The sequence below is a fragment of the Gavia stellata genome, chromosome 39 (genome assembly GCF_030936135.1).
Source record: "Gavia stellata isolate bGavSte3 chromosome 39, bGavSte3.hap2, whole genome shotgun sequence".
In the NCBI taxonomy this organism is placed as follows: domain Eukaryota; kingdom Metazoa; phylum Chordata; class Aves; order Gaviiformes; family Gaviidae; genus Gavia; species Gavia stellata.
Window position 1 is genome coordinate 324,017 of NC_082632.1, and position 21,952 is coordinate 345,968.

Sequence of the window (21,952 nt, forward strand, 5' to 3'; positions counted from 1 at the left end):
CCTGGGTTGCAGCAGACCCTCACGGCAGCCCATTTTGCCTCCAAATTAGTGCTTTTTGTGGAAAGGGGCACATTTTTGCCCCAGGCTCGCTCACCCATCACCCAGCAGCCAGGTTTTCCAGCGTAAAGGATTAAATATTGCGAAAAAGAAGTTGGAGGAGCTCCCTGTGAACTTCTTTTTTCCCTCAGAAATCCATTTTCAGGGGGTGGCGGTCACCGATCTGGGGGTTTCTGGCGTGAAGGCGGGAGGATTTTTTGGGGGTCTCGGGTTTTTGGGCCTCTCAGCCGCATCACCACGGGTGTCACAGATCGGCTTGACGGACCTGAATTCAGGGAAGAAGAACCCAAAACCTCCCTGCAACCTTGCAATAGCGCTTCCCAGGATTTATAATCCCTACCAGGAGCGTCCCTCTTGCTGTGGGAGAAGCGCGAGGCAGATGGAGGATACAGCGCCACGATTTCGCTGCTTTTCTTCAAATTTTCCTTACTGTCTCTGGTAAATTTTGCATTGGGGTTGAAATAGTCGCAGGAGACATTACTATGAGGTTGTGGGGGGCAGAAACTGGGGTGAAAAACCATTGATTCAGGGCCTGAGGGTCAGGATCGCCTCAGAGGGGAGTCGCCCGCTTCCAAAATGGCTGCCCGCGCCCGCTTCCAAAATGGCGGCCCCTGCCCTCTTCCAAAATGGCAGCCTCACCCTCAGGCAGGGCGAAAGGGAAGATGGCTGCGGCCTCTTCCTCAGCGTGGGGCGCTCGGGGCAAGCAGGGCGAGATGGCCGCTGCCTTCCCCTTGCTGCTAGGACAGCCCTGCTCAAGATGGCCCCTGGGGGACGAAGCCCTGGGGTCCATCTTGGGTGAGGGCAGCCAGCCGGTGTTGCCATGGCAACGGGCCCTGTCAGGGGGCAAAGCCCCCCAAAAGGGCCGCTGTGGGCCCGGGGTGTGGGGGGGGGACAGGGCCATTTTTGAGGCATCTGTGAGCCCCAAACCCCTCATGTGGCTCTTAAACACGTTTGGGCCGTGCTCCTTGCTGGCCTGACATCCCCGACATGCAGGCAGCCACCCCCCGTTGACAGAAACCCCACCTTTTATCCCCAAAACCAGACCCTATCCCCGCTGTGAAGAATCGGGACAGACGCCGCAATGGGAGGATTTGCCTGATCCGGCAGCCCTGTCCCCTCAGTCCACACTTGCTAAAACATCCCCCAGTACCCTTCCCAGGCTCTAAATTTAGGATTTTTGGCCCCAAAGTGGTCCCTAATGGGTTTATCGCCAATAAATTTATGGGGTCGCGCTTCCCGCTGGCAACAAGGAGCTCCACCGCCGCAGCCCTCCGCGAGGAAAATGTCTCCCAGGGGCGCGTCCCCGGCCCCACGGAGGGGCAGGCAAACCCCCAAACCATCCTTTTTTCCACATTTTTGGGAAAAAAACACCTCACCGGGACATCAGTGAGCATTTTTCTCTTTGCAAGGTGTTTTTTTTTTTTAATTTCCGCCCAGAGACACCGTCGCTATTGCCGCCAGAGGGCCCTGGCAATTGTGCAGAGCTCTTTTCTCCCCTCTTTTTTTTTCCCCCCTCTTTTTTTTTTAATTCCTTCCTTCCTTCCTTCCCTGTTTTTTTTTTTAACTCTTATTGCTCGGGATATCAGAGGGACCGGGCTTCCCCAGTCACGCCGCGGCCGCCACACCGTGCCTCGCTCCCCGTGGCCCTCGCATCCCCGGGACACACACACACAGAGCCCCTCGCTGCCCCCCTGCCCCATTTTTGGGGGGAAAAGGGGCTTTCTGGGGGGGAAAAAGTGTGGGGAGGGAGCATCTCTGGGCTTTGCCGACAGCACCTCCCGAGCCGGAGACTGCAGGTAACGGGGAGGTTCGGTCTTTGGATGCAGAGAGGGAGCGGAAAATGGCTCCTTTTTTTTCATCCCTTTCCTTTCCCCCTCCATCCTTCCCTTCCTCTCTCCTCCCATCCCCTCCGGCTCTTCTCCCCAGGGGGCCTGCACACACACCAGGCTTAAACTCCATGCCCGGATGCTCTCCATCTCCGGGGAGGTGGGAAAAATAATTTAAAACAAAAACAAAAAACCCACCAAAACCCCAGCCCCGTTGTCTTTCTGCAGGAATCCGTCCTTCCCCCCTCGCTTCATTCGGGCGGGTGGGTTTCATTTTTGGACGGGCTGCCGGGGGGGCCGGGAGCGGAGGTGCCTGCGAGGGCGTGCGGTATTGACCCCTTTTTTTAATTGTTTTTTTAGCAGGATGGCAAACTACCGGGGAATAAATGAAGCGGGCTGAGATGCTGATGGGGGCTTCAGGAAAAAAAAAAAAAGAAAAAAAGGCAAAAATTGCAGGAGGGATCTGCGGTTCGTGCTTGAAATTGCCTTTTTATTCCTGGCATCAGTAAGTCAGCAACAACCTTCTGCAAATCCGCCTTTTCCCAACCTACCTCCTCCATCCTCCGCAGCTGTAACAGCTCTGCTTCTAGAAAATAAAAATAAATCAGCCCACGCATTGGGATCCTAATACGCCTGCTGCTCACAGAGGAGGATGAGGAAAGGGTCGGGGGAGTGGTGGTAATTTACTTTTAAATGATTTTTGCGAAGGAGAGGACCAAACCCTCTTCCTACAGCTGGGAAAACTCATGTTTTCCCCCGAGCACAGGCTCTGAGCACTGGAGATTTGTGTAGAGAAATAACTGGGTGATTTATCCTCTTTAAGAAGGAGGAGTAATTGCTATGGGGTTTTTTTTGGGGGGGGCGGTGTCTGGAAAATTTGGGACAGGAGTCTCTGGGAAGGTGAAGAATCCTGTGGATGAGCACCCAGGGTTTGGTGCAGTAGGAATTAGCTGTTAGATAAAATCTGGGTGAAAATGAATTTTAGGGTAAGGGTCTCTCAGCAGAGTGTTGTCTGCAGGTTACAGAAACATGTTCTTCTTGGGCTGGGTTTTATCTCTTTTTTATTTTTTTAAGGAATTGTGCTGTCTGCATTTCCGTTTTCCCCTTCTGCTTCCTCCTCCCCATTAACTTTTGGGGAAAAAAAAATGTTCAGCCAGATTTCATAGAGGCAGAGGGTATAAAGTTCCTGCAAGATTTGGGAAAATATGTGGCAGGGTAAAGGATGGAGGTTTTTATTAGTCACCTGTCCCCACGCCTTACCCTCATTTTGTGATTCAGCTTAGCCTTTCTGTTAGCTTATTGGAGAATAATAATCTATTAGATTATTAAAGAATCCACAGGTTAATAAAAGAGAGGGTTTTGCATGAAGAGTCCAACTGATGGATGCAAATCCATAGGATAATGGCTGGTGATGGGTTGCATGCCGGGCTCTGCTTATAGGGGGTTACATCCTCCTTGCAGGGGGGACACCAGGCTCTGCTTATGGGGGGGTTACCTCCTTCTTTCAGGGGGTCTGGTGGCACCAGCCATGGAGCCGTACGTGATGCTGGACCCACGACAGCGAGCGCTGTATCGCGACGTGATGCAGGAGAGCTACGAGACGCTGATGGCACTGGGTGAGGAGCCTACCCCTCCCGCAGCAGAAAATTTGGGGTGAATGGAGGATCCGGCTTGCTGGATCCTCACATCTTCATGCAAGGGGTGCTGGGATCAAGGCACTGCTGGAGAGGGCAGACCCTCTTGACCCATGTTGCTCATTCCCCCTCTCTTTTCCAGAATTCCCCGTTTCCAAGCCCGATCTGCTGTCCCGCCTGGACCACGGGGATGAACCTACAGCCCTGGATCTCCACGTGCCCAGGGACACCCTGGCCGCAGGTGAGCCTCCGATCGCACCTTGACCACAGTGGGGAAAAAGCCTGGGTTCGGCTCCTGCAAGCGTGGAGGGCTTCCTCCCCTGCCAACCTCTCCCCAAAATGGGCAACCCCCACCTGCAAGCCCTGGTTTAGCCATGGCATGGAAGAGAGATGCTGGGGAGGAGAGACTGTAATGCCGGAGGGATGTCCTGGCCAAAATGGAAATGCCGGACCGCCCTCCTAGACAGCCGCGTTTCTGGAGTGGCCCACAGAGGTGCAGTGGAGCTGCTGGTGGATTAATTACCATGTCCATGTTGGTGGCAGAGAGGAGCGATGAGGATCAGAGATGCCTCTGTTAGAGATGCTTACCTGGAGGGGTGTGTGAAATAAAAAAAGGAGAAGGAATCCCTCCTTGCTTTCCTTTTCCTACCACCTTCCCATCTTCCCAGCCCCAGGAGAGACGATGTCTCCTGCCTGGGTTGTGTCTGTCTCTCTTTGTGCCCCACAGAGGATGGAGCAGGAGCGGCGCAGGAACCCCTTCGAGAAGAAGCTGCTGAGAAAGAGCCCGAAGTGGTGAAACCTGCAGGCGAGGAGCAACCTTCAAGCCCCACCGACGCCGGGGCAAAGGCGGGCAGGAGCGGGGGACCAGGAGAGACGGCCACACGCCTGGGCGAGAGCCAACCCAGCAACACGTGCAGCGAGTGCGGGAAGAGCTTCAGCCACAAGTCAGCCCTGGTGAAGCACCAAAAGATCCACACCGGCGACCGCCCACACGAGTGCCCTGACTGCGGCAAGTGCTTCATCCAACGCTCGGACCTCACCATCCACCAGCGGGTCCATACGGGCGAGCGGCCCTACGCCTGCCCCGACTGTGGGCGCCGCTTCAGCGTCAGCTCCTCCTTGCTCACTCACCAGCGTACCCATGCGCCCGGCGGGGAGAAACCCAACCGTTGCCCCCAGTGCGGCCGCAGCTTTGCTGATCCGGGAGCCCTTGACCGGCACCAGAAGAGCCACCTGGGTGGGAAACCCTACGAGTGTGGCGTGTGTGGGAAAGCCTTTGCCTGGAGCTCCCACCTCGAGCGGCATCGGCGCATCCACACCGGTGAGAAGCCCTTCCAGTGCACCGAATGCGGGCGAGCCTTCGCCTGGAGCTCCCACCTCGACCGCCACATGCGCACCCACGCTGCTGCCGCTGCCGCCGCCTCCGAGGACGAGGAGGACGGGGAGGCGGAGGAAGAGCCCCCGCCACCCCCCCAGAAATGCGCCGACTGCGGCAAGCGCCTCAACCACCAGACAGACCCCCAGCGCTTCAAGCACAAGGGCACCCAGACGCCGCCGGCCGGTGCCGAGCCCACTGGCAGCCCCCCGCGGCCCTACCGCTGCGAGCAGTGCGGCAAATGCTTTGGCCAGAGCTCCAACCTCCTCAAGCACCAACGCGTCCACACCGGCGAGCGGCCGTACCCCTGCCCGGATTGCAAACGCTGCTTCCGCTGGGGCTCAGCGCTGGCCAAGCACCAGCGCACCCATGCCCGAGAGCAGCAAGCCAGTGACACCACCAAAGCCGTGCCAGCAGCCACCGAGGAAGCCAGCGTTGAAGGAGGCGGCAAACCCTACCCGTGCGGGGCGTGCGGGAAGAGTTTCGGGTGGGTCTCACACCTGGAGCGCCATCGCCGCATCCACACGGGGGAGAAGCCCTTCCGCTGCGGGGAATGCGGGCGGGCGTTCGCCGTCAGCTCCCACCTGGAACGGCACCGCCGGGTACACACCGGCGAGCGGCCCTACCGCTGCGGCGAGTGCGGGAAGAGCTTCGCCGTCAGCTCCACCTTGCTGGCTCATCGTCGCACCCATGCCGCCCAGCCCGGCCGGCCCCACGCCTGCCCCGAGTGTGGCAAGGGTTTTAGCACGCCGGCCAGCTTGGAGCGGCACCGGCGCCTTCACCGGGGTGAGAAACCCTACCAGTGCAGCGTCTGTGGCAAAGGCTTTGCCTGGAGCTCCCACTACGACCGGCACCGGCTCACCCACACTGGTGAGAAACCCTTCTCCTGCGCCCACTGCGGCAAATGCTTTGGCCGCAGCTCCCACCGCAACCGGCACCAGCGTGCCCACACGCAGGGCGGCCCGGAGAAGCGGCACGTCTGTCCCGAATGCGGCAAAGCCTTCGGCCTCGGCACGGCCCTGGCGGCTCACCAGCGACTGCATGCCACAGCCGCCGGCACCGGGAGCCGCAGCACCCTCTCCTTGCTGCCGCCTGCATGGTGGGAGGGCGAGAGGCGAGCGGGGACGCCCACCCCCTCCGAGCTCTGGCCCGAAGAGCCCAGCTCCGTTTTCCAGCAGCACCCTGTGCCTTCCTCCTCCTCTTCCTCCTCCGCAGCCCCCAGGGGCTGGGCTGCCAAGGCTCTCCTGCCCCCCACCATGGCATGGAGGCCTGGGGAGGGGGACACCCTGCAAAGCGATGCCTCTGCCCCCCAGGAGCCCTGGGCTTCCCTGCCTCCCCCCAGCTCCTGAGATGGGGCCATGGGGACCAGGGGGGTGCTCAGAGCCACCCAGGGTAGGAAAAGGGCTATTGCAGCAGCTGGGGGGGCAGGATACCCTGGGGTGGGGGTCAGGGTGGGGAAGTGGTGGTGGGGAAGGGGGACGGGGAGGGTGAGCGGTCTGTGCCGGGGGGTAGCAACCAGCATATGGGCTTTGGGGGGGAAGACCGGGAAAGGAGGGATGGGGGAGGCTGGGGGTGGATTTGGGGAGGCCTGGGTGATAATATAGGGCGGTGGGGAGACGTCACTTCTCCCTATAACCCTCCTCATCCTCTGCCCCACTGTTGGGGTGGGGGGGCAGAAGGGGAGCAACATAGCTTGGGCGTATCGGCAGGAACCCACTGGTAAAATCACCCAGGGAACGCTCTTCCACAGGGGGCTTTTGGGGGCAAACGGCTTGGAAAAGAGCCATGGGGACCTGCATCAGTCACCAGTGCTGCTGCTTCCTTGCTGGGACCCCCCCCAAACGCTGCTTGAGTTGTGCCGAGGGCAGTTTGGGATGCGCCGAGCGGGGAGTTTGGCAAAGGTGGAGAGGATGGGTTTCCTCGGCTCGGGTTAGCAGGTAATAAAGTAGAAGGTAGCTCAGTAAAAAAGAAAAACCCCTCCGCCTGTCTCAGCGTGTTTTTCTCTTTGGAGAGGGAGAAGATGCTTGCAGTGTTTCCTACAAGGAGCAGGAGCCCGGGGTCGGTGCACAAGGAGAGCCAGACACAGGCGGATGTGGGGTACGGGGCTCCCTTTTTATTCCTCGCCCCATGCCAGCACCTCCCGCCACGCCCTTGGCGTCTTGCCCTCTCCGTCGCTGCAAGGTGGCATCCCCTTCTCCAGCCCGCTGGCGCAAGGAGTAGGCACAAATGACACCGTATTTTGGCACAAGAACCAGCCCCGGGTTATCCCCGTCCTTTTCCGGTGGAGAAGAGCACCGCTTCCCTTGGGAAGAAGCTCCCTCTCCCCCAAGATGTCCCTTTCCGGGCTCCCCTTCGCGGCAGAGTGCAGGCACCATTCACACATCGCTGCTGGGAGACATCAGGAAGGATAAATCCCACCCTGACACCTCGCTGGAGCAGCCCCGTCACCCACCCCAGTGCCACCCTCCACCCCTTAAATGTCACTCAATGTCCTTTGATTTGTCCCCAAGCCGAGATTTCCCCTGGGCACGGTTCTCCCTCCCCATCCATCGCGCCGATGGGGGGGTCTCGGTCCTTCAGGGCTCCTCGCCGCTGCAGGCTCCAGGTGGCTCCACCAGCCCCACGGTGCCATGGGGCTTCTCCCCTGCCAGCCGGGTCCTGGAGAGGGGCAGCGGTTGAGGGGCAAGGGGGAAAGCGGCCTTGGGGAGGTGGCTACGGCGGTGTTTGGTGAGGTGGGAGCTCTGGCTGAAGGCTTCGCCGCACTCAGGGCACTCGTAGGGCTTCTCGCCGGTGTGGACGCGGTGGTGCCGCTCGAGGTGGGATGCCCAAGCGAAGCCCTTGCCGCACTCGCTGCAAGTGTAGCTCTTCTGGGCGGCGTGACCCCGCTGATGGGCAAGGAAGGGGGGAGCCTCGCCGAAACGTTTGCCGCAGTCGCCGCATTTGTAGGGTCTGTCAGGGGAGTGGGTTTTGCGGTGCTGGAGGAGGTGAGCTTTTTGGGCAAAGCGCTCGCCGCAGCTGCCGCAGGGGAAGGGGCGTTCGCCCGTGTGCACCCGCCGGTGCCGCTCCAGGTGGGATGCCCAGACAAAGCCCTTCCCGCAATCAGCGCAACGGTGGGCACGCTCCCGCCGGTGACACCGCTGATGCCGCGCCAGCGCCGGCCCAGCTCGGAAAAGCTTGCCGCAGTCGCCGCAGCGCAGGGCTTTCTTGCCCAGGTGGGTGCGGCGGTGACGGGCCAGGTCGGAGCTCTGGCAGAAGGTCTTGCCGCAAGCCGGGCAGCGGTGGGGCCGCTCGCCGGTGTGGCTGCGGCGGTGCTTGGCGAGGTGTGAGCCTTGGCTGAAGGCTTCACCACACTCAGCACAGCGGTAGGGCTTCTCACCGGTGTGCACCCGCCGGTGCCGGGCGAGGTGGGATGCCCAAACGAATCCCTTGCCGCAGTCGCTGCACTTGTGGGGTTTCTCGGCAGCGTGGCCCCGGCCGTGTGCAGCCAGCTCGGCGGCGCCGGCAAAGCGCTTGCCACAGTCACCGCACTTGTGCGGCCGGTCGCTGGCATGGGTACGGCGATGCTGGAGGAGGTGGGAGCTCTGGCTGTAAGTCTCGCCACACTCGGGGCAGCTGAAAGGCCGCTCGCCAGTGTGCACCCGCCGGTGCCGCTCCAAGTGCGAAGCCCACGGGAAGCTCTTGCCACAGTCGGCGCAGCCAAACGGTCTCTCCCTTGCTGGTCCCTTGCTGGCTGCCCCACATAGGGGCTTGGCACAGTCCAGTTTGGGTACTGCCGCTGCTTTAGGCATCTTGGCAGTGCCGTGCGGCACGGCTTTATCCGGGCGCTTCGTTTTCCGCCTGTTGGAGCCGAGGGTCTTCTCCCTCTCCGGGCTGTGGGACGAGCAGGCTTCGAGCTCCTCGCAGCTCTCCTCTGCCGCTCCTTCCTCCGCTGCTTTTTCACTCACCAGTCCCTGTGCTGCTGGGGAGATGGGAAAAGGAGAAAAAGGGGAGAGCGTGGCCTCGACCGGAGCAGGGGGTGGCATTTAAATCGATGGAGCAAGGAACAGAATTCCCCTGAAAAGCTTGGTCTCCCAGAGAGGAGGAAGAGAGATGCGATGGGACACCTGATCCCAATTTGAACTGGGAATGTGGAAATGCTGAGCGCACCCCCCTATTGCCCGTATTTCCAATTAAAAAATAAAAATGCAGAGAAATCAGTAACATTTCCCTGCAGAAAATTCGAGGAGAGGGATGGTATTTGGGGAAATCCCCCCTGAAACCTGCCTGGATTCTTCCTCCCCTCTTCCCATCCCGCTTGCGATCCCTTTGCTTCCCTGCCAGAGACAGGAAAAAAAAGAGCAAGAAAAAAAGAGGATTTTTTTCTGTTTGCTTACCAAGTGACATCAGCGTTTCGTAGCTTTCCTGCATCACATCCCTGTACAGGGCCTTCTGCCGTGGGTCCAGCATCACCCACGGCTCCATGACAGGGAGAGGTGATGGTGGCTGTGAGAAGGAGGGTCTCTCCCTCCGTTCCTCACTCAGGGCTCCTCAAAATCCCCTGTGGGGAAGAGAAATCCCTTGAAATGAAGGAAAACCCCTGTGTAATGCTTCTTGCCTGGGTTTTGATGTTTTTTCTGGGGGTGTCGCAAGAAATGTTGGGGGTTTTCCTCCCTGGGTTGCAGCACACGGATGGTCCATCCATCCAGGACTAAGCCTGAGCCTCCACGAAGCAGCTTGGGGATGGGGTCCAGGAGGGTCCCTGTTCTCCCCCATCTTTCTGGCAGACCACATCCCACAGCAATCTCTGCCTTCCTCCCTCCAGCATCCCAGTTCCCCTGGTCCTCATCTCACTGGAAATCATCCCTCCCAGGCTGACAGGGATGTGGGGGACATGTCCCAGTAGCTGGGCTGCATGCTCCATCCCCGGGGAGCCCTGGATGCATGCAGGGACCGGGGCTCCCTCTCCATCCTGCTTAGCCACCGTCCTCTCCCCAAAGGAGCTGTTGCTCCTGGGAACATCCCCAAGGGCCGGATCCTGCAAGCTCCAGCGCTGACGCAGCTCAGGACCCGCTGCACAAAGCAGGGACGCATCCCTGCCCCGGGTTTCTCCCTGTTACCTGGAGTCCCCGACTCAGGACTTGCTGTCGGCCGAGCCTGGAGCTGCCTCCCTTCCCTGGAAGAAGCGTCCCCCCTTCCCAGGCTGAGGCTGCAAGGAGGGGGGGATGCACAGACCCCCCCCCTTGCACCCCAAGGACCGCCGAGCCTCCCGACAGCAGGGCACAATGGAGGCGACGCCGGGCATGGCTTTGCTCCGGAAGCCCAAGCCGGTATCCGGGAAAGAGGAGACGCCAAGACCAGGCTCCTCGGCGTTTACCCAGAGCCCTCTAGAGGTAACCCAACCTTGGCTTCCCCCCCATCCCGACCCTCCCCGTAGGCTCCCCGGCACCCGTGGGGGGCACACGGGACCCCGCTATGGTCCTGCCCCGTCACCCCCATGCTCTTCCCTTTTACCCAGCGGTTTTGGAGAGCCCCAGCCTTGATAGAAACTCTACCGGGGCAGGGATCGTGATAGCGGCAGCGGGAATATTTGAGTATGGCAACTATGGGGAGGCGTGGGAAGGTGATGGGGGTCCCTCCGGGACAACAGGGCATGCCCCAGGTGGGCAAGGGGGACACCGGGCTGGTTGCCCGATCAGCATCAGGGATGGGAGCTCTGCAAGCAAAAAATTAGGTTTTCCACCTGGAAAAGTGGCCCAAACTGTCTTTTCATCACGTGGCTGGTGAAAATGGGTTGTTTTCCCCCCCAAAGCTCCAGGCTCGGGAGTCATGCGCTTGCGGGTGGGAAGGAGGGGAATTTCTACTTACCAAGTTCTCCCTCCTTGTTGCTGGAGGAGGAGATCACAAAGGCCAAGGAAAACAAAACTCTGTGAACAAGAAGATAAAGAAATGCAGCAGGGGAATGAGAAAGGAGCCTGGATTTCTGCCTCTGAGAAAGCCCAGGAGATTTGAAACCACACGGACGCTTTTCTCTACGGTGGGTGCAGGGGTTTTGGTGGTCGTTTAATCCCTCCCTGGCTGGGAAAAGCCGGGAGCAGAGGGGAAGCAATAATTTTCTTTTAATTTGCTTTGGAAAGAGTGCAAGGATGGGGAATTATCCTTAAATCCTGCCCTCCCTAACGCACAGGCGTTTAACCCCTGCCTCCCCGCTGAAGGAGGGAGCGGAGCTGATTTCTGCAGCCTCCCTGACCCTCTATCCCTACTCCATCACTCCTTGGCTGGTGGCAGTGGACGGATGTCCCCACGGGAGACCGGGGGACCAAGCCCTGGTGCTGGGGGACACCGAGCAGCCCAGGTGGCTCTGGGAGTGTTGCAGCTCGGCTGCGTATGGGAGGACACAGGAAGGGGCTGGATCAGCTGGATACTGAAGGCTGAGGGGAGAAGGGGGCTCTCCAGGGATCCTGGATGTGTTGGGAGAAGGGGCTGTGGCAGTGGGTGCTGGCGTAGCACAGGCAGAGCCCTGCCTGCATCCCCAGGCCCATTGAGGCACGCAGCAGCCTTCTGCCTGCACCAGAGCCAGAGACTCCAGGTGATGGGCACAGGGAGGGAGGGAGAGACCCATGCGGGATGCCCTGCCTCCCAGTCCAGCTCCAGTCTGTCTACTGGGACCAGTGCAAGGAGCAGAGAGGGAGCACCAGTCCCTGCCCTTGCCGGTTGCGCCTCAAGAGGGCATGGGGAGACCAGAGCTGCTCCCAGGACCCGGCTCTTCCCTGGTGATTCAAGCAGCAGATCTGCTCCCAAGAAGGTGGAAAAGGTCCGACGAGGTTGAGCTGTGCTGGGCACGGGCTGGCTGAGCCCTTTCCCGTGTCCCGAGGGGAAAAACCTCTCAGGAGCGAAGGAGGCTGCTTCTTCCCTTGCACAGACGCCCATGCAAAGGGCACTGCCTGGATTTGTCCAGGATTTTTTCCCAGCTTTTCCCCCCAGGGAACAGCTCAGCACCTCCTTCTCCCTCCATAGGCTCCAGCAGAGCATCCTCATGGCTGCTGAGACAAACGGAGAAGGACATGGGCACAGCAGAGCCAGCACAGGTGAGGGAGAGTCTCTCCTTCGCGGTGGGCAAATGGATTTCACCTGACCCGAAACATCGGTGCCACGTACCTTCTGCCCAGTCTGGTGGGGCTGTACAAGCTGCTCTGTGACCATGGCTGTGGGTTATCACCTTCCTTTTGGACCAAGAGGTCCCCATATACTGGTGAGATATGGTCAGGGTGCAGGAGAGGTGGTGAGGAGCAGAGGATGGAGCCCACGGTGGGCACCCTTCAAGGCTGAGCCTTGGACGTAAGATGCCATAAGGGTTTCTCTGAGCTCCCCCATCTCAGAAACACAGGGAAAGTGGAAAATCACAGCAGGGCATGGGGTTTTGTGTCTTCAAGTGACAGGAAAAGGCACAGAGGACAGGGTGGAGAGGTTGAGCCCAGCCTGGTTGAGCTCCATCATCCCCATCAGGCATTGTTGGGTGTTCAACAACCCTCAGTGTTTCCCAGTTTCTTTTTTTCCTTCCCCATAAGCTTACCCAGCTTCTTTCTGAACCTTTAGCATCCATGATATCCTGCGGCTTTCCACAGCTTAACTACACCCCATGAGGAATGATACCTTGATATCTCTAATCCTTGCCAGCATCCTTTCTGGCTCTCCTGCAGCTCTGCTGAATGTAGCTTTGGCTCATCTCCCTGCTGCCTTGAGCTGACCCACGGTGGCAGGCGCTGAGATGGGACATCCTTCTTGTTTCAGTGTCCAGTGACCTTCAAGGAGGTGGCTCCGTACTTCACCGATCCCGGCCAGCGGGCCCAGTACTGGGAAACCATGCAGGAGAGTGCTGGAAATTACTCCTCTTTGGGTAAGGATGCACCTTTCCTCCTTTCTGGGCTAAGTCTTGGGGTTGGGTGGGCACAGAGGGTGCTCCTCTAGACTTTGGAGGTGAAGGAGACTTTCCCCATCGCTTCTGGCAATTGTGCTTCCCCCTTGGGACGCATATTAGGGACATATAGCACCCTCCATCCCCGCCTTCTTCAGAGGAGCACATGCTCTACCACGTCAGACCAGTGGTCCATCTGGCCCCACGTTCTCTCCAGCCACGGTGGGAGGAGATGCTATGGAAGAGAACAAGGAGAGAGACCTTTCTCAGCTGTGCCCAGCCCTTGCATTGTCCTCTCTCCAGCAGAGCCCTCGAGTCTTCTTGCAGTAGCTCCTCAAATGCACCCAGACCTCTGCTCTGTCTCAGGAACCAGCTCTGCCAACCCTCAACCTGACAGGATCTCCTCTGGGCTGGAGTTGGAGAAGACGTGGACCCCAGCTTCCCAGGACTCAGATGCAAAGCCCTTCTCTAACAACTCTTCCACGAGTGAGGAACTGGCTTAAATAACCTAGAAAGCATCTGGGAGAAAAGCAAAACACCTGGGACTTCTACCCAGGCCCTAAGACACCCACCCTGAGCATGGTATCTTCTAGGAGAGGGGTCCCAGAACCTCTCCCGGTCCCTTGGGAAATGTTGCCTCCAGATGCGCACTGGAGGGGAACTCTCAGCCCATGGGAAGCAAAGGCAGAAGCTCTCCTTTTGGGTTATGGAGGGTTTTAAGAGTTGGGGTTTGAAGCTGAACTTCAGCCCAAGCTTCTCCAGCTGGTCAATGGTCAGTGTTTGGGCCTGGGCTGACGGTGGAGATCACATGAGCTTTCTTCATTCTTGGCTTTCCTCCACCCTGCTTCTTCGGTGGGTTCCCTTTTCCATCCCAGCCAGGGACTGACTCTTCATGAGCGCTTTCTCTTTCCTCTGCAGGGGTCGGGATGGTGAGTGGGATGAGGGACAGTGCCGCACACACAGACATCGGGACCTGCCTGGAGGACATCTCCCAGCACCGTGAGCCAGCCAACATCCACCAGAGCTCCCGAGAGAAAGGCCAAGAGGAGGTCCAGGGTCGTCCTGGGAGGGAAACTCCAGGGACATGCAGGGAATTGCTGTTCCCCCATAGCCTTCGCCCCAGGGATAGACCCATCCCTCATCCCACCAACGAGAAGAGCTTCCATCCCCGGAGACGGGGTTCCCAGCACCCCTGCCCTGACTGCGGGAAAAGCTTTGGGGTCTTCTCCAACTTACTCTGTCACCGGCAGACCCACGGTGGGGACAAGCCCTACAAATGCCCTGACTGCGGGAAGGGTTTTGGGCAAAGCTCGGCGCTGGTGACGCACTGTCACGTCCATACAGGCGAGAAGCCCTACCAGTGCACCGACTGCGGCAAGAGCTTCAACGTGGTGTCCAACCTTGTGCGCCACCAGCGGAGCCACGCCGGGGAGAAGCCCTACCAGTGTCCCGACTGCAGCCGGTGTTGCAGTCAACGTTCCCACCTGGGGACCCACCTCCGGTTGCACACGGGCGAGCGCCCGTACCCGCGCCAGGAGTGTGGGAAGGGCTTCAACGTCAGCTCTGATCTCATCAAGCATCGCCACACCCACACCAGGGAGAAGCCCTATGAGTGTCCCGACTGCGGGAAGCGTTTCAGCGGCAGCTCCAACCTCATCACCCACCAGCGGCTGCACAGTGGCGAGCGGCCCTACACCTGCGCCAACTGTGGCAAGGGCTTCACCATCAGCTCCAAGCTCATCACCCACCAACGGACACACAACGGCGAGCGACCCTACAGCTGCACCAACTGCGGCAAGGACTTCGGCGACCAACCCCACCTCATCTGGCACCGCAGCACTGGCTGGCAGGAGAAGCGCTACAAGTGCTCCGAGTGCGGCAAGGGCTTCACCACCAGCTCTTACCTCCTCACCCACCAGCGCAGCCACACCAGCGAGACCCCCTTCCTCTGTGGTGTGTGCGGCAAGAGCTTCACAGTGGTCTCCAACCTGGCGTGACACCGGTGCATGCACACCGGGGAGAAGCCATTTCGGTGCGGGGAGTGCGGGTGGCAGTACAGCCAGCGGGCTCATCTCACCACCCACCAGCGAGTCCACACCGGCGAGCGACCCTACGTCTGCGGCGATTGCGGGAAGGGCTTCAATGTCAACTCATCCCTCACCAAACACCGGTGGGTGCACACCGGGGAGAAGCCCTACCGCTGCCCTGAGTGTGGGAAGAGCTTCAGCCAGAGCTCCAACGTCATCACCCACCGGTGGCTCCACCATGGCCACAGGGTGCACCAGCTCCATGCATGAGTGGCTCCAGCTCCCACACCGTGCTGGTGAAGCCCAGTAATGCCAGCCCAGCCAGGAGCTCTTCTCCAGAGGCTGGAAGTCAGCCAGGACTCTGGTTATCTTGGCACACGTGGGAGAGGGAAGAAAGATCTGTGTATCTGGGGCTATGACGGGAAGGATAGGGACCAAGCGTGGCCACCATCAGCAGAAAACACCAACTCAGGGTGAGGTTCCTCCTAATCCACTGGAGGAGAGAAAAAACACCCCTCGTTCTTCCCAACCAAATTAGGACAGGGTATCTCCTGCTCCCACCTTGCCCAAACACAACAAAAAGGACCTTTGTTTTTCCTCGCTGCTCCAAACTCTCTCCACACGGAGACATTTGATACAAGGTGCCTGAGTGCTGTTTCATCTCCCATCTCAGGCACCTTGCGTCCCAGAGCTGCACAGACACCGGTTTTAACGTCGGGGCTTTTTTTGCATTTGAGCTGTAAGGTCGTTGGGTTTTGTCTGGAGAACATGGCTAGGGAGCTCCAGACAACACCGGGCTTTGGTGTGGTACCCACCTTGAACCTTGGACAAAGTAACACGCCAAACCCATAAGTGCAGACCTTACAAATAAAGAGAATCAGTGGCAGAAAACATCATTTCTCTCTCCTACTCAGTACCAAGCCAAGAGGAGCGTAACTTCAGAGGCCATCGCGCTGTTTCCAACCATGGCAAACCTCTCCAGTGGATCTCCAACCTCCCCAGACACTAGGTGTGGTCTGAGATGAGGATGGAATCTCCTGATGGGGAGCAGCCTTTCGCTGCTGAGGTCTCAGCTCACAGCTGGATAGAGGTCTTCAACGAGGTCAAGGTGGACTTTGGTGATCTCCCACCAGCATTGCAGGGGGCTGAGTCATGTAGTCTTACATGGGCAGGATGGTGAAGATGCTCCCATCCAGGAGCCGCCCTCCAAATTACCTCCTTCAGGGACACGTGGGTGCTGGGGTGTTGGTGGGACGCCAGGTTTGGTGGTCATCTTTACAGGAATGATATTGAATCAGGCGACTGAGAAAGGCTCTGAGTTTATTCTTTTTTCTCCTCTTTTCTTCTTCTCCCAGGCATGCAACGAGGGAGACAAGGAAAGATATCCATGGCAAGAGGACAGGCCCTTCTTAGTCAGTTCATGCAAGAAGATCCGCTGGGGATGGAGGAGGAAAAACACACTCCACCTTCACCTTTCAGAACCTTATCCACAGCAGCCTGCAACTCCGAGGTACCGATGAAGGACCCCCGGCGCCGCCTCCTCCGGCAGTCCGCCTCGGTGACCAACCCCTTGCAAAGGACACCCATGGAGATGTTCATCAGCCTCTTCGCCTTCACCGACATGCGCCTGGTCGGTGGTGTCAGCTGGCTCAGCAGCCTGGAGATGTACCTGTTGCAGGATCCCTTCCTGAACCAGCCGCTTAATCCCTTCGGAGCTGGTTTCCATCGCGCAACCTGAGCCGGCGACCTTCTCCACTTAAGCAGAGGCTTCATCCACCGGACTTTCTGCTTCCTCCTCCAGGTTCTTCCTCGTCTCTTGGTGGCTGCAGCCATTGGGTCTCCTCGAGACTCAGTGCTCCTCCCTACAAAGGTGTCCCACCAGAGCCCTGGACCTCACCTAGCTGGACATATTCAAATGAGGGATTGACAATGCAGCCCGGGATTGGCCAGCTGCAGCAAAGCCTTTATGAGGCAACTTGTCCTCATCCAGAATTTGCATAAGGATTTTTTGCCTGAAAAGCAGGGAGTTAAACCAAAAGAACATAACCCTTTTTTTGACTTGAAAATCCCCAAAAGTTTTCTCCAAAACCACCTTTCCTTGCGGAGAAAGAGTCAGAAACAACTTGATGTCGATTCTCCCTGGGTTAATTATCGCACTGGCTTAATGAAGGCGCACGGTCAGCATGCGGAGGGAAGCTTTTCAGAAGGATCTGGAGCTAAACCTGGAAATTTCAGGCTTTGCCTTGGCAGCTGGAGAAACGTTGGGGAAAAAAAAACCTTCAGTGGAGTCTGCTGGGCTTTGCAGAGCGATGGGGGAGACTTCCAAGAGCGCAATTAATGAGGAGAAAACGGTCAATTTGGCTATGGAGTAAAAACAGAAAGTAAAACTATGTCGGTGTTAAATTAAATTAAATCCGGGATTTTACTAGCGCCACGAGCGTGTGAGCGTGCCTCTTCTTTTTCCGTCTTTCTCCTAATTTTTGTTTTTAGAGGCGATGACCAAATTGCAGCCACGATTGCGGCGTGTTTCAGCGTAAAACGGGGCTGCTCCCGCTCTTCCGAAAAAGCGAATCCTGAGCGGGCAACGGAGACCACATGGACCAGGGATGGAGCGATGGAAGCAGAGGAGCAGAAAAGAGCCAGGAGAGGGTTTTGCCACCGCAAAAAATAAAGTCGCTGCAAATTTGGAGGGTTATTGAAGAGGCAGGAAAGGTCAAGATGTGGCAGGATTAATTGTCGAGGATGAGAAGGGTGAGGAAGGTTTTTGACAGTGTCAGGATGGCCGAGTGGTCTAAGGCGCCAGACTCAAGGCTTCGCTTTCCCTACCCGGGGTTTTCTGGTCTCCAAATGGAGGCGTGGGTTCAAATCCCACTTCTGACACAGCTTTTTCCTTCTAAAAACTAACATTTTTGTCATTTTTAATCATTTTTTTTAAAATAATACCCACTAACATTTTTATCATTTTTTTAAAATAATACCCACTAACATTTTTATCTTTTTTTTTAAATAATACCCCCATAATCCCCGCGCCTGAGTTGGAGAATCGTCTTTTTCCCTTCCCCCCCAAAAAAAACCAACTTATTCCTGTAACCGTCTCCACCGTTCGCCGCTTGCGAAGTGCGCCCACGCGTGGAGCAAAAGCACGGGGAGGAGGGGAAGGGAGGGGAAGCGGGCTGCACGCTGCCCCGCGGGTGTCTGGGTTGCGGGGAGAGGCGGGGGCAGCACAGACACCGGCCCCGGGGGGTCCGTCCCTGTCCCGTGTCCGTCCCCCCGTGGAGCGGCCACGCGTGGGGCCGCGGCAATGAACTGCGCTCAGCGCTTCCCTGGTGGTCTAGTGGTTAGGATTCGGCGCTCTCACCGCCGCGGCCCGGGTTCGATTCCCGGTCAGGGAAACTCCATCATTTTTCCCCATCCTCAACAATTTCCTCTTTTTTTTTTTTTCCCCTTCTGATGATACCAATAATAGTTTTTTTCGCAGCAAACTCAACCCTGCAAGCACACACACAGTGACGGCAAAACGCCACCGTTATTCTAAAAGCCCTTGCTGCGCAGCATGTGGCCAGGCTGAGCTTGCTTCTTAAAAGTCACTGCTTTAACCGTCATGGGTAATAGCAGCTTAACGAGGGATACGTTTAGCAGGACAGGGATATCACCACCACTATCCTAGGGTAATTTAGGGGACTTTTTCCCCTGCTCGCAGCAATTCCCATCATCTGCTGGTGATTTAAATACATATATTCAAGTGTATTTAACCACCTACTTGCAGCAAGGAGGGCATGCAAGCCCATCTTTCTCTAAGGTAAAAACCACCTACAGATTCTCACTAACAAAACACCAACCCCTCATCATCCTTTCCTGCAAAAGAAACCCCTCACACCACCAAATGCAGCCGCTCTCAGGCTTTATTGCGATGCCGTGTTGACTATTTCATTCGACAAACTCCCCACTCCAGCTGGTGCATTGCTCAGGTCTTCCCAAACCAGTGGTCGCACAGGTCTTTTCAGCGATTGGGGTGGTTTGGTCTTTTAATTCCTCTCCCTTGGGCTTTAGGTCTTGCTTGCCACCCATCCGAACCTCAAGGGAAGGAGGATGTTTTCTTCTAGTGCCTGTTTCTTGAGACCGCGGTGGGCAGGTGCCTCCACCTCCTCTTCGGCACCACGCGCCGCAGGGCGGCTTGCACGTGCGCGGGGCTGACGAGGGGATCGTGGCTCTGCCTCCGCAGCCGCTCAGCCTCGCTCGACACCTGCTTGTAGACGTCCTCCACGAAGCTGATCATGAGCCCCTTCGCCTGGTGGGAGAGGAACCAGCTGTCTCGCTTCATCTGGTTGAGCCTCTTGGCCTTGGAGTAGAAGGAACGTTTCAAAGCCCTTTTCCTCTGCTTCTGCACAGGTTGACGCTTCGCCTGGCCCCAGTGCTTCCTCTGCTTGGCCAGAGATCTCCTGCCATGGCTCTTCTGTCTACTTCCCTGCTGGGATCTCCTTCTGTGCCAGGATCTCCTTTCCTGCTGGGATCTCCTCTTTCTTCCCCTTGGAGATGCCATAGCTCAACCTTGTCCCCGCACTGCCCGGACCCCTCAATCCTACAAACACCCCACCCTCCCTACTTTATGCAAGCGAGCATGCAAATGAGGGGCAGCTCTGAGCCCTACCATTGGCCAAGTGAACAATGCCCCCCCCCAGTTCACAGTGGGTAGAATCCTGGCCAGTGCTGGTCGCTGGGGTCCCTCTTGGCCAGGGCAACCAGGCGTGATGGGTGCCTGCAAGCTTTGAAGACATGCAGGACCCCTCACCTCTCCAGGATGCTTGCCTTCCAAATGGAAATCTTCCACCCAACCTAAAAACTAGCATTTATTTCTCGGAGTATCGCCCCCATCTCAAAAGTTTTGTCCCACAGTTGCACGACCGAGCCCCGTACGTGCAACACGTGTCCTGGGAGTCTTCTGGGCGAGCAGGAAACTAATGACAAGAGAATCCTTTGAAAGAACATCTTTCCTCATCAGAAACTGCCTGCACATCTCAGACCTGTGTCTGCCAGCTCAAAGACTCATTCTGGCTAATTATTTAGTTAACAAATCCACCCAGATACACCCCGGGTTTTTCCCTCCCCATGCTTTACATACAGAGCTCATTTTCATATCTGCGTGTAAATGCTCACACATACGTGTAACTCCTATGTTTCTTTCAAGTTCCTCCATGCACCTTCAAAAACGCAGTTGATGTCCCACACCAACATCTACGTGCTCTGGTTCTGGCGGACCAAACCCTGACTTCTTTTCTCCTCCCTTCATTAAGAAAAAAAAACCATAAACCAGAAGACGATTATTTGGGAGCAAAAAATTGTCCCTTCTTCCCCCGTCTCACGCTGGCCGATTCAGTTTGGTTTTCATCCCTCCCGCTGTCCTCCTCCAAGCTTCATGTCATAATCGGTTTCATGTGGAAACTCAGTTTCCAGTAATCTTCAAGGAAGCAGCAGACAGGAGCAGGAACATGGGAGGAACTCCTTTTGCAATTGCTTATACTCAAACAGTAAACCCTGTCATTTGAGGTTGATCCTAAAGCAACTTGTTAAGACACGCTTTAATCTAGCTCCTATCAAAACAAGACGAAACAAACTGCCCTCTCTCCAAAATCTCCATCTGTCCTGGGATCATGTGGACATATTGGTTTCATCATGTAATCCCCAAATCCCCCAAGAAGTATCATTGCTTCATACGAAGAGATAATACGTGTCACCGCATTTTCAGTGTAGACACCCACAGATATCAGGAAACCAACCTGGTAATCGCAAGCCAGTAAAAAGAATCAGGTACAAAACCTTTTTTTTTTTTCAGAAAAATGATGCCTTTGCCTTTTCCAAATGTTAAACATGAATCAAACTAGTGGGTTTTCTGAAACGGAGATGTGCTCTGGAACAAAAAACGCAAGAAAAATATGCTATCCTTCAGTTTTTCTCAGAAGGAAAGTTTCCACAGACAGTCACCCAATTTTAATGAGGACAAAGGGGTGGGCATCATGCCGAAAGCTGGTGAACTGGATGCAAAGAATCAGTTCCTAATTTTGCCTTGATGCAGGCAGATATGCGCCCTGGAATTAAAAAACATCACTGTTTTGGAAGAGACTGACCCTATCAATGGCACAGCCAAGGTGGCGTTAAAAGCGCAATGAACCTCCTTGGCCAATCCCAGCAGCAACACTGAGACTATGGTTTTGGGGAAGACTAAATTGCCCCAGGACTGGGCTGCCTGCAGGAGCAGGCGGAAGAAAAGGGTCTACAAAATCCCCACCTTGCTGTCGAAACACACCCACACTCCATCAACAAGCACCTTGCTGGGCAAGACCCACATCTTGGCTGCTTCCGAGAAGACCCATTGAACGGAGCACCGCAAAACCCCAATGTCTATGTCACAAGTCCACCAGAACCAAGAGATCCCACAGATGCAAATCTATTCAGTGGTTCCTACTGGGTGGCAAAGATTAAAACCCCCGTCATCAGTGGTTAAGCAATTTGTAAGCACCATTCCCCAAAGACCAGAATCACCCAGAGGGAACTTAATTTGTAACTTCCTGAGAGCATGACTTCACGGAAGGGGTAACACATGGGACATCCATGCAATGCTCACAGTCCTGACCTTGCCATGGTTCTGCAATCCACTCTTCTGGGGCATTATTTAAAACACTAGGCCAATGTAGCATCACGGGTGGGCACCACTACCTGATCTTTCCAAAGCCATACATCCCTTGCCGTGATTCTCCAAAACTCTACTTAAACTTTGCGAGTTGGACTCTATGATCCTTAGGTGTTTCCCTTCCACCTGGAGATATTTTATCATTAAACTTAGTAAAACCCCACAATATTGTTGAGACTTGAATGGGATAAAGCATGGTGATGAGGTTGGCCCTGCACAGGAGACTCGAGCTGTTGCAATTAAAGAACTAAAGGAAGTAGTACTGAAAGAAGACAGAAAAAAAAATAATACCACCAAAGCTGCACTGTGCTCTCAACCTTGCTGTCTGGATGGCCAGGGAAGACACCCAAACATCGAAAGACCAAACTTTTAATAGCACAACGGAATGAGATTGCTTCTGCTTTGATGCACGTAGCTCTGGGCTCCAACGCAAGGAGAACTGAAAGCATTACAGGAA

General features: G+C 56.5%; 3 protein-coding genes and 2 non-coding genes across 5 annotated transcripts; 4 read left to right on the top strand and 1 right to left on the bottom strand.

The window, feature by feature from the left end:
* The first annotated feature begins 3,411 nt into the window (after positions 1-3,411).
* Positions 3,412-6,241, top strand: LOC104260959 (zinc finger protein 436-like). The gene is made up of 3 exons (XM_009816861.2): positions 3,412-3,499; positions 3,660-3,758; positions 4,245-6,241. Exons 1-3 carry the CDS (start codon positions 3,412-3,414, stop codon positions 6,239-6,241), a joined length of 2,184 nt encoding a protein of 727 aa, XP_009815163.2.
* Positions 6,242-7,468: 1,227 nt separating this feature from the next.
* Positions 7,469-9,353, bottom strand: LOC104257445 (zinc finger protein CKR1-like). Its single transcript, XM_009812210.2, has 2 exons — positions 9,266-9,353; positions 7,469-8,850 (listed from the first exon to the last, which is right to left on the bottom strand). The coding sequence occupies exons 1-2, from the start codon at positions 9,351-9,353 to the stop codon at positions 7,469-7,471; spliced, it is 1,470 nt and encodes a 489-aa protein (XP_009810512.2).
* An 818-nt stretch (positions 9,354-10,171) lies between these two features.
* On the top strand, positions 10,172-14,780 carry LOC104256127 (zinc finger protein 34). The gene is made up of 4 exons (XM_059833115.1): positions 10,172-10,261; positions 12,660-12,765; positions 13,150-13,269; positions 13,702-14,780. The coding sequence occupies exons 1-4, from the start codon at positions 10,172-10,174 to the stop codon at positions 14,778-14,780; spliced, it is 1,395 nt and encodes a 464-aa protein (XP_059689098.1).
* Positions 14,781-17,582: 2,802 nt separating this feature from the next.
* Positions 17,583-17,690, top strand: TRNAL-CAA (transfer RNA leucine (anticodon CAA)). The gene is made up of 2 exons: positions 17,583-17,620; positions 17,645-17,690. It is a non-coding gene; the product is annotated as a tRNA-Leu (tRNA).
* A 440-nt stretch (positions 17,691-18,130) lies between these two features.
* Positions 18,131-18,202, top strand: TRNAE-CUC (transfer RNA glutamic acid (anticodon CUC)). Its single transcript has one exon. It is a non-coding gene; the product is annotated as a tRNA-Glu (tRNA).
* The last annotated feature ends 3,750 nt before the right edge of the window (positions 18,203-21,952 follow it).

What these genes read in the sequence shown, in the direction of transcription:
- LOC104260959 (XM_009816861.2), top strand. Translation starts at nt 3,412, where the DNA reads ATGGAGCCGTACGTGATGCTGGACCCACGACAGCGAGCGCTGTATCGC. An exon ending in CGAGACGCTGATGGCACTGG is followed by an intron (nt 3,500 to 3,659) that starts GTGAGGAGCCTA and finishes TCTCTTTTCCAG; the next exon opens with AATTCCCCGTTTCCAAGCCC. An exon ending in CAGGGACACCCTGGCCGCAG is followed by an intron (nt 3,759 to 4,244) that starts GTGAGCCTCCGA and finishes TGTGCCCCACAG; the next exon opens with AGGATGGAGCAGGAGCGGCG.
- LOC104257445 (XM_009812210.2), bottom strand. Translation starts at nt 9,353, where the DNA reads ATGGAGCCGTGGGTGATGCTGGACCCACGGCAGAAGGCCCTGTACAGG. An exon ending in CGAAACGCTGATGTCACTTG is followed by an intron (nt 8,851 to 9,265) that starts GTAAGCAAACAG and finishes CCATCTCCCCAG; the next exon opens with CAGCACAGGGACTGGTGAGT.
- LOC104256127 (XM_059833115.1), top strand. Translation starts at nt 10,172, where the DNA reads ATGGCTTTGCTCCGGAAGCCCAAGCCGGTATCCGGGAAAGAGGAGACG. An exon ending in TTACCCAGAGCCCTCTAGAG is followed by an intron (nt 10,262 to 12,659) that starts GTAACCCAACCT and finishes TTCTTGTTTCAG; the next exon opens with TGTCCAGTGACCTTCAAGGA. An exon ending in CTCTAACAACTCTTCCACGA is followed by an intron (nt 13,270 to 13,701) that starts GTGAGGAACTGG and finishes TTTCCTCTGCAG; the next exon opens with GGGTCGGGATGGTGAGTGGG.